Consider the following 19,776-nt stretch of genomic DNA (forward strand, 5'->3'; position numbering starts at 1 on the left):
GTTTTCTGCAGGTGTGTTCGTTTAGCTCAGTGGTTCTCAAACTTTTTCATGTCAAGGACCCCCAAACTGACACTTATTAGCACGTGGACCCCCAATTGAAAAGATATGCCAGGGACCCCCATAAAAGAAGATTTTTAAGGCTAGCAGTGATTTTCAACCATTTTAATTTCAAGGACCCCATGATTGACATGCATTAGGCTGGACCCACATTTAATGGCATTTATATCTCTGGGACCCCAATTTATATTGTAAAATAAAAGTTAATTTAACTCTTGAGAGTGTGCAAATGGAACCAAATGGACCAGTTGGGGCCCATTTGGTCGCATTTGTACACTCAGAATTAGAACCATAAGGGTCCATTTGGTTCCTAACTTCTTAACTATCTATCATTTAGCTGGGGACCCACTGGAACTCCCTCAAGAACCCCTGGGGGTCCCCGCACCCTTTGAGAACCAATGGCTTGGCTAATGAACTGCATTAAGGAATTGATGAAATTGTGTGTAATTAATTCACTTCTATTTTACTTGGTAAAAAGCAACAACTAGATGAAGCATTGTTGTGTGATGTGAATATAATGTTGTATTGAGCTGTTTGTTTGTGATGCTGACACAGGCCTTGTCAGTGGTGTAAAGTAACTAAGTACATGTATCGTACTTGAGTAATTTTTAGGAGCTTTTACTTTACTGGAGTATTTCCAATTCTCAATACTTTGACTTCTACTCCACTACATCTCAGAGAGACACATTTTACTTCTACTTCACTACAATTATTTGAACACTTTAGTTACTAGTCACCTTTGGATTACAAAGCATACATAAACCACTTCTGCCCTACAGTATACTGTATAGTTTGGCTATTTGAAAATAGCCGATCTACAAGCTCACAATGCGTTGCATCGACGTGTTGTGAGCTTGTAGATCTGCTATTTTCAAAAGATTTGTATACATTTTATACATTTAAAAACGGGTGTGACAGGAAATTCTGCATAACGAGTGCTTTTACTTTTGATACTTTAAGTATATTTTGATGCCAATTCTTTTGTACTTTTACTCAATACGTTTTTAGTAACACACTTTTACTTGTAACAGAGTGTTTCTAAATTGCTGTATTGGAACTTGACTCAAGTAAAGAATTGGAGTATGTTTTGTTTGCACCATTGGGCATAGTAAATCACTTCACATGCACAAGTTAGTGTCTGTCTGTTGTGATTAAATGTGTAGGCTGTGTGTTGTAATGCAGTGGTTCCCAAACTAGGGTTCGGTACCCCCAGGGGGGTCGCCAAATTATTTTGGAGGGGTCCCCAGATGATTAGCCTAATGTGCAACATTGTTTTCTCACTCAATAGTGAACAAACCTACACACACACACACACACACACACACACACACACACACACACACACACACACACACACACACACAGCTGAGTCAACTGACTAATTGACATCACCAGCTGGATTGGAAATGACAGTCCAATTGTGTTTCATGTTTCCTCTGTACATATGACATTTTTAAGTAACGACACATAAGGACTAAAAGGGTTTTAAATATGTTTATTTAGGCTGTTGATACTGTGGGGAAGTTACATTATGTGTGGGTCACCTGTGTCTCCTCTGCAGTGCTGGTAGTGTAATCATGTTGCTTGGGAAGGTGCCAAGCACTGTAGAGGAAGGAGGAGGGGTGTTCATGTTCATATTTGTGTCATGTTTTGTCTTTTCATAATTTGTGAACGAATTGGGCCTGTGAAATATATAGTGAAATCAGTTTGGAAATTCCTTTATGATTAAGAGTTATTGTGTAGATAACTCACAGGCCTTATTTAGCCATGGTTGAGTTAATTGAGTTGCCAATTAGTGATTGGGATATGGTTTGCCTCACCTGCTACAGGTGAATAGCCTGGTAAACCCTCCCTCCGGAAATCTCATTTCCATTTGATTTCAGGAGAGAGTCTGGCCTGAACCGCCTTTCTGCAATAATCGCTGTGGGCTGGAGTTGGGCGGGAGTAATACCGTTGACTGACAACCCCTTCAACCAATGATCGTTTTTCCCCTTCAGCCAATCAGCAGTTCATGTTGACGACCTCCAGACTATGTGACGCAACGGGACTTTTGGGACGGCCATGCCGAAAATAGGTTGCCTTATTGGGATACATGCGTGTCACTCCCCGCCCCTGCCGGTTCTCTAAATTTATATTTTTAAATAGGCTCATGATTAATTGACCACATATATGAAGTTAAACAACTAAATTCTATCCAAACGATATCTTAATAGTAAATTCCGTGCCTCAAAAAAGAAGTTTGAGACCGTTTTAAAAACTAAAGTAAACAGTGAAGGCACTCGGACAACAACAATGGCTGCCGTTCGTCTTTTGTCGGCCCCAGTCAGGCTGCACTCGGCTTCATTCGGGCTCACTCGAACTCGCCACCTGATTGGCCAACTGTCGCTGTCAATCACAGAACGATGTGCGACGACGCTGATAGGCTCGTCAGTTCGGAGAACAGAGCGATTATTGCAGAAAGGCGGTTCAGCCCAGACTCTCTCCTGAAATCAAATGGAAATGAGATTTCCGGAGGGAGGGTTTACCAGGCTAACAGGTGAAGGCAGGTCAGTTTGGCTCGAGGCCAGAGACAACGTCAGGGGAGATACAGCTGCCAGGGCCTTCATGGAATGCATAGCCTGTTAAGCCCGGGGACATGTGTCATTTTAAGATTTCTTTGGCTATTCAAAAATAGCAGATCTACAAGCTCATAGCGTGGCACCGAGTGCCGTGCTACGAGCTTGTAGATCTCCAAAAAAAATCGTGAACATGTGCAAATCTTTGAATATTCTACAAAAACTGTTTTTTGCAAAAACTTATGTTGCTACAGTATATCAGTGGTGCTCCAACTTTTCCAATGTCGAGGACCCGCAAAATTATATGTAATTGGCCGAGGACCCCCATCTCAAAATATATTGTTCCAGGGAACCCCAGAAGCACAGATCGGAGTTAAAAATGTTAGTCTTAAAACAGTATATTATATTCAAAGATTTGCAAAAATGTTCCAAGATTTTTTTTAAATGGCAGATCTACAAGCTCATGAGCTTGTAGATCTGCTATTTTTGAATAGCCAAAACAATCTAAAACGACGCAGTCATTATTATTAATTTATTTTTATTTGTCGTTTTAGAGGTATTAAAAAGGTCTTAAAAGTCCTTAAATTGTTACTTTATAAATGTGCAAATACCCTGTATACACTTATATTGTATGTTGGTTTGTTTACTGTTTGTTTAATGTTGCACTTATCATCTGGGGAATAATAATTTGGGCGGTCCCCCCCTGTTTGGGAAACATTGTTCTACTACTCAATGCTCAATCTATGCATTATCATTGTATTTCGTAATAAAATTGAATCATTTACAGTAATACAAATGTTTAAGACAATTAAAAAATATATCTTATGATGAATCTAAATGCCCCGCCCCCTGCACAATAGCTTAAATGTGCTTTAAAAATAAAGTTTGACTTGATACACTAGGCTGTGTATGTATATCTGGCTCTCGGTCACTTGAATTAATATTTGTTTCTTTGTTTCTATCTTTCTCAGAGTGGAGACACAGATTGTGCTGAGATTGTTCTTGTGCCCTAATGCCCAGAAGACTAAGGTCTTCGGTGGACCTCCACTGTGGCTCGATTGCTGAAGACGACTCAAAGTAGGAACCTCTTTAGGCCTGTCACAATTATGACGTTTAAATTGACGCTTGATTAATTGTCGCTCAAATAATTGCGATTAACAATTTAATTGTGTCACACTAACATTATGAATAAAACTCTTGTCTGGCTTTTTTAGGCTTTGTAAACAAAGCTGCACAGGGCCGATATATTGCATAATTCAATAACTAATTCAATAACAAAAAACATGAATTGCGGAAATAGCCGATCTACAAGCTCAAAACGTTGTGACCCGTTTTGAGCTTGTAGATCGGCCATTTCCAAATGTTTGAAAATATGACAAATTTTCATACATGGAAACGATTATGACGATTTTGACTATTATCCCCCAAAAAGTATTGCGACTATCTCAAATACGCGATTATGTAATAATGTAACAGGCCTAATTTGTTCTATGTTGGCAGTGTTGTGGCTGTTATTTTGTGTGTGTGTGTGTGTGTGTGTCTGAGAGAGAGAATTTGCATTCAATACGTTTTTAGACATAAGCCTCTGTAAATCCAGGCCTGGACCTGGTCATTTCAAAAGGTCCAAAAGACCTGGTCATTTTAAAGGTCACTTTTTGGTAGGTCCCAAAAGGTCACTTTTTTCTAGTTTACTGGATGGGGGGAACTGTGTAAATCCGGGCTTGGACCTGGTTATCTGAAAGGTCACGTTTTGGTATGTACCACTAATCACATGACGCTGCTACATTTTAAACAAGACAATCTACGTTTTTCATTTATAAGTTTAATTTCTTGCCCGAAGAAGATCAAGATCATCATGTCGATGTGTTTCAACATACCTGAACTGAGTCAACGAGATGCACATTTTGAATGATCAATTTCTAACCAATGGAGCAACTATTTTTGATTGCTCGCCCACCTTTGGAGTTACATCATGGCAAGGTAACTATACAATCCAAAATCAAAACGTGGTACTTATGATCATATTATTTTATGAACAATCTAATGAGAATTTTTCTTTTCTTTCTTTCTTCACCCCGATCTTCAACACAAAGGCCAACACCAGAGGGAGGCTCCTGAAACGTCCGAATACTGTTCCAGTGTGGTCGTATGGACCAGGTGCTGAAGACGATGAGAGATTATCGCCTCGACATACTAGGCCAGGGATATTCAACTAGATTAGACAGGGGGCCAACATTGTTTAATTAATTGAGGCCGGGGGCCACAGGCCTATGTAAACAAAACAAAAAAACAAAACAAATGTTCATGGTTAATCGTTTAACCGGTAACTGTTAAGAAATTTGTAACCAGATAATACCAACGGTTAAATGATTAATATTTATTTTTAATTGAATTGTTAGTGCAAATTCATTCCTCCCCTCAACATAAAGTGGTGCCTGGAGGGCAGATGCACAGCCACCACATAAGACTGCAATTCTGCCTTAAGTTAAACACAGGGAAATAAAGTACCATGCGCACTTCAAGAAGTTGACAAGCTGACATAGACCTGAAGGCTGTGGGATTTCCTTCTTGCAGTTTGATAGTTTTGAGGCAATTATGTACTATGCATGATAATGCAGCATGGCAGATCTACAGTAGGAGGAATACATTTCCAACCAGACAGAGTGGAGGATCGTCCCCAAATATTCTGGAATACAACTGCTTCCAATAATTAGTCCAATCAATTAAGCATGTGTCACTCCTCCAGCGCAGTCGGGACTGGGAAATGAATTAATAGTTGATAACAACACAATACTATTGTAATTTTCCCCAAATTATCATCAAATTGACCATCTTCAGTTTAAAAGTACATAAACAAGTGGAGTAAGTTCTCACTATAAACCACATTGTTTCAGAGGACATCTTGATTCTGATTGGCCAATCCCTGAATTCAGTGGTGTGTTATTTCTGCATAATGGCCGGTCATCTCAATAGCAGACGGCTGTCTGATCAAAGGCTCAGAGCACCTGTCTGCACTGCTTGGTTTTGTGCCATATCCAACATGACAGCCATGTTAACGAACACGCAACGTCATTTACAGCTAAACATTGCTCTCAAGAATGTCTTTGAAAACATTTGATGCGAGAAATAGACGATGCAGTAACCGAAAATGTATTCTGCTTTATCAACACTTCCTTGTTGTCCGAGGCGACCGTGTCTGTCCGCCCAGCGCAACACCTATGGAATACTTTCATTAGCATAAGCAACGAAATACTCCTCCTGAACAGGATATAAGATCTCTCTGTTAACCCACCAATGCATCATAAATTTAAGACTTAAGTCATAACCCATTAAGACCTGAGGCGATTCTTAAAAATGTTTTCTAAATCCAGCTTTTTGGAAAAAAAAAAAAAAAAAAATCACGATTTTTCAAAAATAGCAGATCTACAAGCTCGTAGCGCGGCACTGCCGCGCTATGAGCTTGTATATCTGCTATTTTTGAATAGCCAAAGAAATCTAAAGTGACACAGATGCTTCTCCAGGTCGGTCTTAACAGTGAAATGAAATGTTTCACAAATTTTGTTTGGTTTATGTGGTGGACTGTTTAAAAATCGTTAAAAGGATAACCTTTATTTGACTTCTGATTGTCAGCATATTTGACTTCTGATTGTCAGCAAATCATATCATTACTGAATGGCACTTGAAAGTTATCAGCACAAGTAGCAAAGCCAGCGGAAAATAAGAAAGTGCAACTCCTGACCAAGCAAATGAATGAGGTGACTGCTGGTTTATCAGAACAATAAAGCCAGATCAAACATTGCTTTACAGATATGGAGAAGAATGGACCGTATATAAGAGGCCTCTGGAAGTTCTGGCCTTCAGTTAGCTTTACTCAGGCATCATGGGCAAGCTTCTCTTCGTTGGTAAGCTAAGGAATTGTTGTTGAAATCAAGTACAATAACTGCAATAACTTTAGATTAAGTGTGAAATTAATTCTACTCTTGTGTTCAAATGAATTGTCTAGCATTCTGATACATATGATGCATAAATATTGTTTTTTGTATGTCATATAAATTAGCCTATCGGGTAGCACAGCTACTGATTGAGTCTTGGAGCTGTACATGAATTTGTAAGAGTAAAATCGGGTAGGAAATTAAACTTATGGATCGCAGCTTTAAGTAAGTCTGGGGCTGTCTTAACAATTTCATTGTGTTTTTGGCTTTAGACATTGGAACATAATGAATAACAAATGAATTTCCGTTTGCCTTTTAGGCGTCATAGTCAAACATTGCACAGGGCAGATATAATGCCCTGATAAATAACTTAAATTTACAAATAAATTACTGACATAATTAATACTTTAATACTGTGGAATTATATGATCTACAAGCTTACAATACGTGACGTGTTGTAAGCTTGTACTGTAGATCTGCTAATGAAAAACATTTATGAACATTTTTCAACATGGAAACGATTATGCAAAATATTTCCGATTATCTCAAATAATTACGATTAGACTATTATGTAATAATTGTGACAGACTTTCGAAAGTGCTGAGTTTACCTTGAACCAACCTATGCCTTTTCTTCTCTCTCTCTCCCTCTCTTTCTCTCTCTCTTTCTCTCTGCTTGTAATCTCTCTGTCTACAGGATTGGCTCTCCTGCTGCACGCGCAGCTAGGTAAGACTTTGTCCACTTATTGGTGTGATACACTGGGCAATCAGCAAAATGAAAAATAACGACAACGACAAGCTCTTAACTGTGTGTCTCACTGTCTCTCATATCTTGTATTCTAGGATCCTCCTACATCCTCTCATGTTATTTCACCAGCTGGGCACAGTACCGTCCCGGTGCCGGGAAGTACTTGGTCACCGACATGGACCCGTGTCTCTGTGACATGATCGTCTATGCCTTCGCTTCAATGAAGGACAACCAGATCACCACCTTCGACTGGGACGATTTGAAGATGTATGGACAGGTCCAGGCTCTCAAGAACCAGTAAGTAGACACACACACGCACGCACGCACGCACGCACGCACGCACGCACACACGCACACACGCACACACACACACATAAAGGTGTGAGAACTAAATGTATGTATAAATAATAATATTTGTTAACTTTTTTTCCCTTCAGGAACAGCAACCTGAGGACCATCCTGTCCCTTGGTGGATGGAACTTTGGCACCGCAAAGTGAGTATTAAACAAGAGTGTCATTAACTCCAGTGTCAGGCACCTCAGGAACAGATCAAAGCACTTGTAGAAGCACTGGAGCAAACTCCGACAACTACAGCCTTTTCTATTTACAGGGTGCAGGCAAATATAGTGCAGGCAATGCAATGTCAATACCTCTTCATCAGGTCAGATAAAAGCACTTGTATGTGTTGTATCATCTCTCTCTTTCTCTCCCTCTCTCCAGGTTCGTAACCATGACGTCCTCTGCCGCTAACCGTAAGATCTTCATCGACAGCGTGATCAGGTTCCTGCGTGGATACGAGTTCGATGGTCTGGACATCGACTGGGAGTACCCAACCGGACCTAGCAAGCAGGCCTTCACCGTCTTTGCTCAGGTCAGCCTTCTATCACGTTAAAGCCTATACAATAACTTATTATATTCTTCATGTTGTTATGTCCCTGTTCAGCCTTAATTGTGTGTGTGTGTGTGTGTGTGTGTGTGTGTGTGTGTGTGTGTGTGTGTGTGTGTGTGTGTGTGTGTGTGTGTGTGTGTGTGTGTGTGTGTGTGTGTGTGTGTGTGTGTGAGTATACCTTGGAACCATTTGCCTTTAGCTTATGGTGTATTTTGATACGAAATAGAAACATTTTCTCTCAGGGATACACAGTACATTATCTCTTACTGTGGGACTGTGTCTTGGTCTAATAAGTACAGGCTCTACTGAACTGACATTCAGATAGAACTGAACACAAACAAGCCCCCAGGACTTTTTTGTGTTATCCTTTTAGCCTTCATGTCTGACTGTACAGTACCTTGTGCTGCTGTATACATTATTGAATAATAAAGTATTCAATCAATCAATCAAACTTAATTCAGGACATGGCTCTCTTGCTTTTTCAAAAGAAAAGAAAAAAAGATACAGAATTCTGAAATAAAAAGTACAAGTACGATAATATTAAATAGATATCGCTAAAAGGTTGCAACAATATAAAGTCATCCTTTAGTATAATACTGGCGGGGCGACAGTCAGTGGCTCAGGGGTAGAGTGGCTGGTAGAGCGGCCGGATGTTCGATCCCGGGCTCCCCCAAAGACAGTGTCGAAGTGTCCTTGAGCAAGACGCTAAACCCCTAATTGCTCCTGATGAGCAGGTTGGTGCCTTGCATGGTTCCCTCCGCCATCGGTGTATGAATGTGTGTGTGAATTGGTGAATGTAATGTATATGTAAAAGCGCTTTGGATAATAGCGCTATATAAATGCACCATTTACCAATACTGACACCCTCATCTTTCTCCATCACCTCCATGTCTCTCTCTGCAGGAGGCGGTGGCTGCCTTCGAGGCTGAAAGCAAGAAGACCGGACGTCCTCGTCTGTTACTCACCGCTGCCGTGTCTGCCGGACAGGGAAACATTGATCCTGGATACGAGGTTCCCCAGCTCGGAGCGTCAGTATAGATATTATATTAACACACAAACACACATTAACCCATTAAGACCGGGAAAGCATCTGTCATTTTAGATTTTAACCACTTTAACCATTGTTTTATACTTTGGCTATTCAAAAATAGCAGATCTACAGGCTCATAGCGTGGCGCGCTATGAGCCTGTACATTTAAAAAAAGCGGACATTTGTAACTCATATCTTTGCTTCTGGAGGATTCTACAAATGTCTTCAGTGTTTTGAAAAAAATGTTGCTATAATCAGTGGTTCAGTGTCAAGGGCCCCTAAAATGATATGTATTTGGCCATGGACCCCCATCTCAAATATGTTATTCCAGGGAGCCCCAGAAGAAAAGATCTGAGTCAAATTTTCATGATTTTTCAAAAAACAGCAGATCTACAAGCTCATAGCGCGACACTCTGTGCCGTGCTATGAGCTTGTATATCTGCTAGCCTATTTTTGAATAGCCAAAGAATGAAATTATGGTTTAAGTGGTTACACAGATGTGTTCCAAATTTTAATGGGTTAAGCACCAACCACACTTTTGGATAAACCTATACAAACATACACACAGGGAAACATCCTATGAATAAACCAGTAAAACCTTGACTCCCTTTTACCAGTACCCTGGACTTCTTCCATGTGATGACCTATGACTACCACGGCGGCTTCTCCGCTGAGACGGGAGAGAACAGCCCCCTGTACAAGGGTCCATCTGACAAGAAGTTCTGGCAGCAACAATTCAACGTGGTGAGTGATGAGGTTCCTTTTTACATTTGTGCATTTTGATCAGTGTTGATTTTGACAGCATATTTTGATGTAGTTTTAGTCATAGTCTTTTGAATAAAGTTCTGTTTAGTTTTAGTCATATTTTAGTCACCTGAAATGTTTTACTTTTAGTCTAAATCTACAGTTGATTTAGTCGACAATTATTATTTTGTGGAGGTGCCGTGATGCCATCGAAATGGCTGCTTTTCACTTAGCTGCATGCCGGAAATAGCCGATCGGCTATTTTCGGTCTGTGACACCCACGCGCACCCATGATGACTTTGTCTTAGTTCTACTGGATCTCTTCTCCACTCGTCCCTCACTAGCATTTTAGTCTAGTTTATTTTTGTTGACGAAATTGTCGGTATATTTAGTCACAGTTTTAGTCATCATAGCTTAGTTTTTATTTTGTTTTCGTTAGTGAAAAAAGGTATTCAACTAACATTTTTTGTCATAGTTTTTAGTCGACAAAATCAACACTGATTTTGATTCTGTATGTACTGTATGGATGAATGAATATCTGTACTGTAAAATATTGACTGCTGATGCCGGTATAAATGTATCCTTGTCCATAGAACTGGACCATGAACTACTGGAGGACCATGGGCGCTCCAGGGGAGAAGCTGCTGGTTGGTTTCGCCACCTACGGCCACAGCTTCAAACTGACTACTGCCGACCATTCTTGCGGCGCTCCCAGCGGTGGACCTGCAGCTGAAGCACCTTTCACCCGTATGGCTGGATTCATGGCCTACTATGAGGTATCGATGCTGTACATGCTACGTAGCCTACTTTACTTTGTGTGCCATCTGATTGATTGATTGATTGATTGGTTGATTGGTTGATATACCTTGAATCTAAATCTCTACCTTCTTTCAGATCTGCACCTTCCTGAAGGAGGGAGGCATTGAGGTGTGGAATGCCCCCCAGCAGGTGCCTTATGCCTACAAGGACAGCGTGTGGCTTGGATATGACAATGTCAAGAGTTTCCAGATCAAGGTGCAATATATATATATATATATATATATGTAATGTTCATATTTGTAGACACTGTCTGTCTCCTGTGGTATACTCTGTTTTTAAACCTCTTGGCCCTCGTCCACAGACTGACTGGTTGAAGAAGAGTGGTTTTGGTGGAGCTTTCGTCTGGACCGTGGCCATGGATGACTTCAGCGGCACCTTCTGTGGGCAGGGGAAATACCCCCTGCTCAACACCCTGAAGACTGGCCTGCATGGAGCCGGAGCTGGTAAACATTCACTCTCATGCCCACACGTACAAAACACCATGCAGGCTTAAATATTTCCACACAGACTCCATCAAAGTTACATCTTTCTTTTTTACTTTATTTATAGGATTTTCAAGTATGAAGACATACAACCCCACATATACCCCACCCTCCCCGGTTCCCTCACAATAAAACAACAATAAAACAATAATTATAAATGGGGAGAAAGGAAAAAAAGAGTAATAAATAATTTAACATGAGGTTGGAATTAGAAATAAAATGAATAGAATATAAAATGGTAAAATGAACCTTAGTAAGATTAAGTAGGTTTAGTGTATTGAAACCCAGACGTTAACCAGACAATAGTACAATTGATTTGATAAATATAGTTTACCACACATCCAGGTATCTCTGTAAACATGATGAATTACAGTCAGATCAAGAGTGTCCATCTTTTCTAGAAACCACAGTAAATAGGAAAAAAAAGAAAGAAAGAAATAGACATGTGAAGTTACATCTTTTGACACATTCCTCTTTGTCTTCTTATCTGTCCTGCAGCCTGCACACCTCGTGCCGTTCCTCTGCCCCCGGTCACCCCCATCCCACCACCCCCAGGCTCTCCATTCTGCATGGGCAGGGCTGACGGACTCTACCCAGACCCCCAGGCCAAGAACAAGTACTGGCAGTGTGACTCTGGAAACACCATCACACAGACATGCCCTGGTGGCACCGTGTTCGACAGCTCCTGCACCTGTTGTAACTGGGCTCACTGAGAGAGGTCACATGGTTCCACTTTGAGTTTAGTCGTTGTTTAGGTGTGTGTTGGAGCTGGGTGTAAATAGTCTGTTAATGCAACACCATGCTGCTATAATGGCCCATATGAGAGAACTGCTCCACAACGTTTCTGTCTATAGCGATCACTGATGGAAATAAAAATAAATGATGACTTTCAAAGCAACTGGGACTGTTATTTTCTCATCTGCCTTTCTCTCATCCAGTCGTTATGTCTCCACTTAAGTTGATCAATTCTCAAAATATCCAAACAGTACAAAGACAAAGAAGAAGAGATTATCTTACAACATACAGTATTGACAGCCATCATGGCCTTCAAGTTCATTTTCCCCCATAATGTAATAATAAAATATGTGAAATAATAATTTCACATATTCTAGATTCAATACACAGTCAAATATTTCAAGCCTTTTTTTTTTAAATCTCGACGAATATGTCATATAGCTCATGAAAATCCAAAATCCAATTTCTCAAAATAATAGAATATAAGACTAACATCTTAATAAAAGATGTATAATACAGAATGCCAACCCTCTGAAAAAGAGGCGGAAGGGGGAGGGGGGTGTAGTGTAGTGAAAGTTCTTACTATATGGTGTGTGGTATATGAAATGTGAGCTTACCATAATCACAGTAATTCTTAAACTACATGCTATATCAGTAAAACATATATTCGGCCGGGTGGAGTGCTTTGTTTGAGCAGCAGAGAGCACTCTGAGTTCAGACTAGTAGTTGAATGGCAGCAGGCGTGTATGCTTGTGTGATCTTGCTGCTGGTGTCTGCAGGTACAGGCGTGCACTTTCAGCAACGGCAACAATTGAAGAACCAGATGAAAACCAAAACATGGAAAACAATATTATAGACATTGAAGACGCCCCCTTGTCTTATAAATCAGCTGCCTGGCAGCATTCTGGATAAGATAGCTTAAACTTGAATATCATTTTTCTGTCTCTTTTTGCACTTTTAAGTTTAAGTATCAGGACAGGATTGTTGTGATTATTAGTTCATGTTAACTTAAGTTTGCACTTTGAATAAGAAAGCTTTTTATTCTATTTTGTGGTCTGAAAAGACAAGTGATTGTGAAGTCATACTGAGTTGATGTTCAGTAAAACAATTTAACTTGTTAATACATTTCATACTGCAATTCTTGCCAGTTGAATCTTGTCAGTTGACTTGTTGCCCTTTTGTATTGAAGTTATGATTTTTTTTGTCAGGAAGAAGTGACACAATGCAGAATGCACTCTATTACAATAGTACTGTGACTACTGTATGTTACTATAACATTTGTGTTGCAGTAAAACAAAATGCAACTATAATGCAAAAACAGAAAACAGTTTACATTTGCTCCCCCCTCCCCCCCCATATATTTTTATGATAAAAAGTGCCATTTATCATATCGTATCGATATTGTGAGCCCAATATCGTGTATCTCTGTATTAGGGGGCACACCCCTAATACAGAGATAAACTTCATGTTGATTTTACAATTTAAAGATCCGGATCCAGGTCTGCAGATCCAGTCCGGGTTTTGATTTTGACCGAGCTTTGTTTACAGGCCGAAGGAGAGCCTCAGCGTCTTATTTCACACATGGGCAACATACGGCCCGGCGGCCGGACCCGGCCCTTTGACCATCTCAATCCGGCCCGCCAAGTCCTCAAAGAAAAACAAAATACCCCCCCAAAAAAATCTACATTCTAAAAGGCTGCCATATATTAATGGTTTTGGGACAAATTAATTTGTCCCAAAACCTTGACTTACCTTGACTTATCATTTACCATTTGAGTACATACCTGCATTCTTCCATCCATATGTACTCAAATGTTTGATGTTTATAATGTAACAGTGAAACAGTCTGCCTTAAGTCCATATTTAAAACATAATGCAATGTGTTTAATCAGTGACCTTTGTAGTGGTGCATATCAGTTAAGATAAGATACTGTCTAAATGTATAGGCTCATTTAAAAGTTGAAGCGGCATTGAGGTGGATTGTTTTATGTTCTTTATGCACCAGAGTGATACAGGACAGTGCTGCTGTAAAAAAAAACAATAGAAACAAAGAGAACATTTTGTAACTGAAACTTCTCGTTGTGAAAGCAATTCTAGAGATAGTCCGCCATGTCTACCAAATTCATGCAGTTTTAACATAATTCAGCACTATGCGTTTCAAGTTTCAATTCAATTGTACAATGTGTGGCCCCTCGCTCACTTTATCGAAGTCAGTATGTCCCTCTGGAAATAAATGCTGCCCACCCCGGTGTTATATCAAATGTCAAATTGTTATATCCTTACATCATTCCCCAAAACACATGCACATCACATAGCCATTAACACTATTCACCTGTTTCCACATCACACGTATATTCAATATTCAAATATCTTTCTGCAAAACCTTACACAAAAGTGAGGTTAAAGTCCTGTAAACTAATTAACTACACTATATGTTCATTCAGCAAACATTATGCTCTCAATTAACTCAAGTCATCTCAACATATTCTCATAGACCACAGTCAATAAACAGGGCCTAGATGTCCCATGTGCTTTGGAACAATGTATCCTAACCAGGGTTCCATTTGTAAAAGAAAGAGAAGTACGGTAGTAGAATAAGGTGCAATGTGTTGATGAATATTCATCTTAGTGTGTATATCCCTATGCATTGTAGGTTTGTGTGTGTGTGTGTGTGTGTGTGTGTGTGTGTGTGTGTGTGTGTGTGTATGTTCACATAATGTCTCTCTGCAGTTATGAGAAAAACACTCTCACAGATTAATGAGTCATACCTACATATATATATCTTATTATATAGCCTAATTTGTATAAGGTTGTGTAATGTAATGGTTTAAATAAAAGCTTCATTTTAATAGGAGCGTACTCGAGTTCCCTTAGCCCTATGCTCCCTCAGCCCTATGTTCGCTCAGCCTTATGTTCCCTCAGCCTTATGTCCCCCCATCCCAAATTAGACCCTATGTTCCCTCCAGCCCTACTGTATGTTCCCTCAGCCCTATGTGAGCAATTAGGGGTTAAGAGTCTTGCTCAGGGACAAATTTCATTTCATCGACACATATGCTGGCCTGGCCTGGAATCGAACCTGGGGCAATAGACATGGCATGTCACAAAATGTTACATTTTTGATATCTCAAAAATGTATGGACAGGTTTATACATAAAGGTGCTCTAAGTTATATTTTTTCACTAAAACAAAATGTTTGTTAAAGGTTAAAGCACTATTTTCTGTTCTCCCCCCGTCTCTCCAGCTCTTTAATAAACAGAAAATACATTTTCAGGTGGGCTACTAATTTCACCCTACCAGGAGAGAGAACCCATTTATCAGCTTCAATTTTAAAGTGTTCTTATTCCAATCCTTTATTAAAATATACATTTCCTGCCGTTGCAGAATTGCATATACATACTGTAGCATTACAAATAATCTCAAACTTGTTTGAACATTCATGCAGTCATGTAATTATGAGAAAAGTAAACAGGCTATCTTTTCTGCAAAAGGAAACCTGGCCTTGGATCAAGACTGTCATACATTTATTTTTATTGATAATGACAATTGAGTATCTATGACAGCCTTCCTTGGACACTTCCCCAAATAGTGTTTGGAGTTCCATGTTTAAGGCCCGTACATCTCCATAAATAATATAAAGTGCTCACCCGGTAAGACCTTTATATTATTATTATTATTATTATTATTATTATTATTATATTACCCCTACAGTAACAGAAGGGATGTACAATTCACCAGTGAACTAGAAAGGAGAACTAAAGTCTATTGACTTTGCTTTATTGGCTGTTAGATTAGGTCAATCATATCAACACTGTTTAATAAATGACTATAAATAAAGTCACTCCTACACAGAAAGTTTGACGAGTTTCCACTGTCAAAAATCTATGCCCAACGAGGACGCAAACTAACCGGCGCAGTGCTACCTACGGTATACTCATTGTCCCATGATCTATTGAATACAAATATATATATATATATTTTATTGTCCCCTCAATATTCCTTGTCTCTTTTATAAATAAGAACCGAAAATGAATTGGGAAAAAAGCTCTGTGTCTGTGCAAAACGTGAAGGAAAATAAAAGCCTGGAGATCGAGGCTAATGCAGCACAGTCAATTCACAGTGTCTATTGAAATAACAACAAACACAGCCATAAAGGAAACGATAAGGAAGCTATAAAGGTATCCTTTAGCCTTAGATACACACAAACTTTCTGTGTAGGAGTGTCTTTATTTATAGTCATTTATTAAACAGCCAATAAAGCAAAGTCAATAGACTTTAGTTCTCCTTTCTAGTTAACTGGTCAATTGTATGTGAAAATCCCTTCTGTTACCGTAGGGTTTGAAGGTATACAATACAGTTAGTTAAAATTGAAATGACAAAATCTCAATAACATTGCTCTGGTTTAGCATTGCCTGGGTTTAGTGTTAACCACTTTCAGTGTGGCGTCCCTCTTTTGGTCCCTTTTGGAACATAGGCGAACATTTAAAAAAAATCAACTTAGTTCTAATAAAGCAGTGCTTAATTAAATTGTATGAGCCTACCTAGCTACAATCTTGTAATTCTTTGGCAACATAATAGTAGGCTATACATGGTCATGCTAACATACAGTACAGTTGGATTTTAAAACTATTTTGTTACATAATAAGCATCTATATGTAGCTATAATACTGAAGAATCAATAGAGAATTCTGGAATTTGAATCTGGAAAGTATGGAATTTTGAAATGGAAAATTTGTAGAAACCCTGATTATAAGTGTCACTGACGGCCGGGATTCTGACTAATAATATTAATAGTTGATGAGAGTGGGACACTTTTTAAACATTTAAATATTTGGGCTTGCTGTAAGGTATTAACACATTCATTGCCAGGTATTCATTAATTCGGTTTTACCTTATTTTGAGTCTTTTTGACGATCCACACCCGATGGGTTGGGTTGGCCAATCAGGGAAGCCAGTACCCACACTATGCTAAAACACACAGTCAGACCCGCTGACAGACATTTACAGCACCTGAGGAAGCGGAAGCGAAACGTGTTGTGCAAACAATAAAAAAGCAAAATCAGTCCTGAGGAGTGTGCGGTCCCTTCTTTTGAAGGTTTTCACCTTTTAGCTTTAGACATTTACAGACATTCACATATTTTCAGTTCTCGGACACCGTTGATCCGACCAACTTGCCACTTGCACTATACACACCGGATCATATGGGACACAAACGAGGTATGCCCGGGACACACAGACAGACTGACCTTTGGGGTGACACCCCGAGTGGAACTAGAGCAGCCCCCCCTCCTTCAGGGGACCCCAACAGGTGACACCAACAGCTCAATATGGCAGAGCCATCTGTGATGCTGAGGGAACATACAGGGCTGAGGAAATATAGGGTTGAGGGAACATAGGGCTGAGGGGATAGGGTTGAGGGGAAATGAGCCTGATGGAACATAGGGTCTAAATTGATATGGGGGAACATAGGGCTGAGGGAACATAGGCATGATCCCCATTTGGATAACACACACTCGTCGTATGGAGCATAAATGGAGGCGTATTTTACTATGAAAAATGGAAAATGATGTACGATGTAAGTTTTAAAGACATGGATTCATACAAACATGTATTAAAAGCACTAAACTATTCCAAATTGACCTGCAACTTATGGTATTGAGGTCTGATGACACTCATACAAACATATACATTTTTATAGCAAATAAGATCTCTAAAAATGGAACACTGTGTGTGTGTGTGTGTGTGTGTGTGTGTGTGTGTGTGTGTGTGTGTGTGTGTGTGTGTGTGTGTGTGTGTGTGTGTGTGTGTGTGTGTGTGTGTGTGTGTGTGTGTGTGTGTGTGTGTCCCATCTGAGTACATTACTTGATATGCAAAGAGAGCAGCAAATGTCAGCACATCTCTGTTAGATATTATTATTTTATTATGAGTGAACTTCAACCTGCTGCTTGACCTTTTATTGGTGTCATTGTAAAGTGGACCGTACCTTATAGTGGCAGCGGTGGCCTAGTGGTTAGAGGGGCGGCCTTGATACCGGAAGGTCCCTAGTTCGATTCCCCAATTCATCACATCGATCATGAATCACCGCTGAATAGCCCTTGAGCAAGGCTTCCATGCAGGGTCCGGCTGGAAACAAGTTTCGTACTTAGTCCGACACCCTGGGTAAACAACAAACTTTGCTTTGCTTTGCTTTACCTCAGTCCTTGTCTTTCTTACATGCCAACAACCCAGGACAAAGAGTTTAACACAGAGAGAACAGTTTATTTTTGACACATTAACCCATTTAGACCCGAGGCCGGTTCAGGGCATTAGAGGGAGCGACCGTGATCTGGTATCACCCACCTTTAGAACAAACATGGAGACATTCTAATGATTCTACTACTCTATGCCACCATAATGTGGAATGCCCTGGCATCATCCATTAAAGCAGTGGTTTTCAACCATATCCATGTTAAGGTCCATTATTTATTCAGTATTTGAGCCACGGATTCATCACCATTTGATGGGATTTAAGCCTCTCAGACCCAAAACGTTGAATATTTTGTTATCGCTGGATAAGATTTTGTCCACAATTCCATCCATGCTTTATTGAGAGACAACGGGTGGAACACTGTGTGTGTGTGTGTGTGTGTGTGTGTGTGTGTGTGTGTGTGTGTGTCTGTGTGTGTGTGTGTGTGTGTGTGTGTGTGTGTGTGTGTGTGTGTGTGTGTGTCCTTCCATCTGAGTAAAATTGCTTGATATGCAAAGAGAGCAATAAATGTCAGCACATATATAGATATTATTATTTTATGAGTGAACTTCAAACTGCTGCCTTACTTTCTATTGCTGTCATTGTAAAGTGGACCGTACCTCAGTCCTTGTCTGACAAAGGACAAAGATTTTAACGCAGACAGACCGGTTCTAAAAACGCCTTCTATATCCTGACCTACGTTTTCTGAAAAACGTCTAGATAAGATTTTGTCCACAATTCCATCCATGCTGTGTTGAGAGACAACTGGCAAACGTTGATCAAAATAACAATTCTTCTACATTCTCTAATTGTGTAGACTTCTTGTACATTAAGTAATGCAGATGTTTAACAATAATTTAACTCCTGAGAGTGTAAAATGACACCAAACGCTCTCAAGAGTTAAAGATCTACCTAATAAGGGTCCATTTGGTTAACAACTCTCCATCATTTAGCTGGGGACCACCTAGAACCCCCTCAAGGACCACTGGTGGTCTCCGGACCACTGGTTGAGAACCACTGCATTAAAGCATGTGAATCACTGGTTTCATTCAAAATTGTCCTGAAAAAGCGTCTGTCAGAAAACTACAAGGTAATAAATAGATAATAATTCCCATTGAAAGGAGGTGTTATTCACTGCTGTAGTTTTTTCTTTTCCCCTTTTCCCCTCTGTAAATATAGCTGTTTGTATTTGTTGATGACATGTATTAATGTGTTTGTATTCTATGCTCTGCTGACGAATTGAATACATAGGACCACAATGGAAACAAGTACCCAGGACTTTTTTGTGTTATCCTTTTAGCCTTAATATCTCTCTAATAAATTATGCAATCAATCAACCAATATACGTTGATTCAACTTATTGTGTGTGTGTGTGTGTGTGTGTGTGTGTGTGTGTGTGTGTGTGTGTGTGTGTGTGTGTGTGTGTGTGTGTGTGTGTGTGTGTGTGTGTGTGTGTGTGTGTGTGTGTGTGTGTGTGTGTGTGTGTGTGTGTGTGTGTGTGTGTGGAGAGTGACAATAAAGTGTAAAGGGGGGTTGCAGAAGTTAAAGGATAATGAATTACCT

The 19,776-nt window shown here is 39.8% G+C and overlaps 1 protein-coding gene across 1 annotated transcript; it reads left to right on the top strand.

Annotated features, from left to right (window-relative positions):
* Positions 1-6,492: 6,492 nt before the first annotated feature.
* On the top strand, positions 6,493-12,008 carry LOC311048627 (acidic mammalian chitinase-like; the record flags this gene model as incomplete). The annotated part of the gene is made up of 11 exons (XM_084061891.1): positions 6,493-6,514; positions 7,241-7,270; positions 7,387-7,588; positions 7,729-7,785; positions 8,012-8,162; positions 9,084-9,208; positions 9,828-9,954; positions 10,548-10,730; positions 10,849-10,968; positions 11,075-11,216; positions 11,754-12,008. 11 exons carry the CDS (start codon positions 6,493-6,495, stop codon positions 11,966-11,968), a joined length of 1,374 nt encoding a protein of 457 aa, XP_083918017.1. The 3' UTR covers positions 11,969-12,008.
* Between the last annotated feature and the right edge of the window lie 7,768 nt (positions 12,009-19,776).

Source organism: Gymnoscopelus microlampas (genome assembly GCF_963454915.1).
Source record: "Gymnoscopelus microlampas genome assembly, chromosome: 7".
Taxonomy (NCBI): Eukaryota; Metazoa; Chordata; class Actinopteri; order Myctophiformes; family Myctophidae; genus Gymnoscopelus; species Gymnoscopelus microlampas.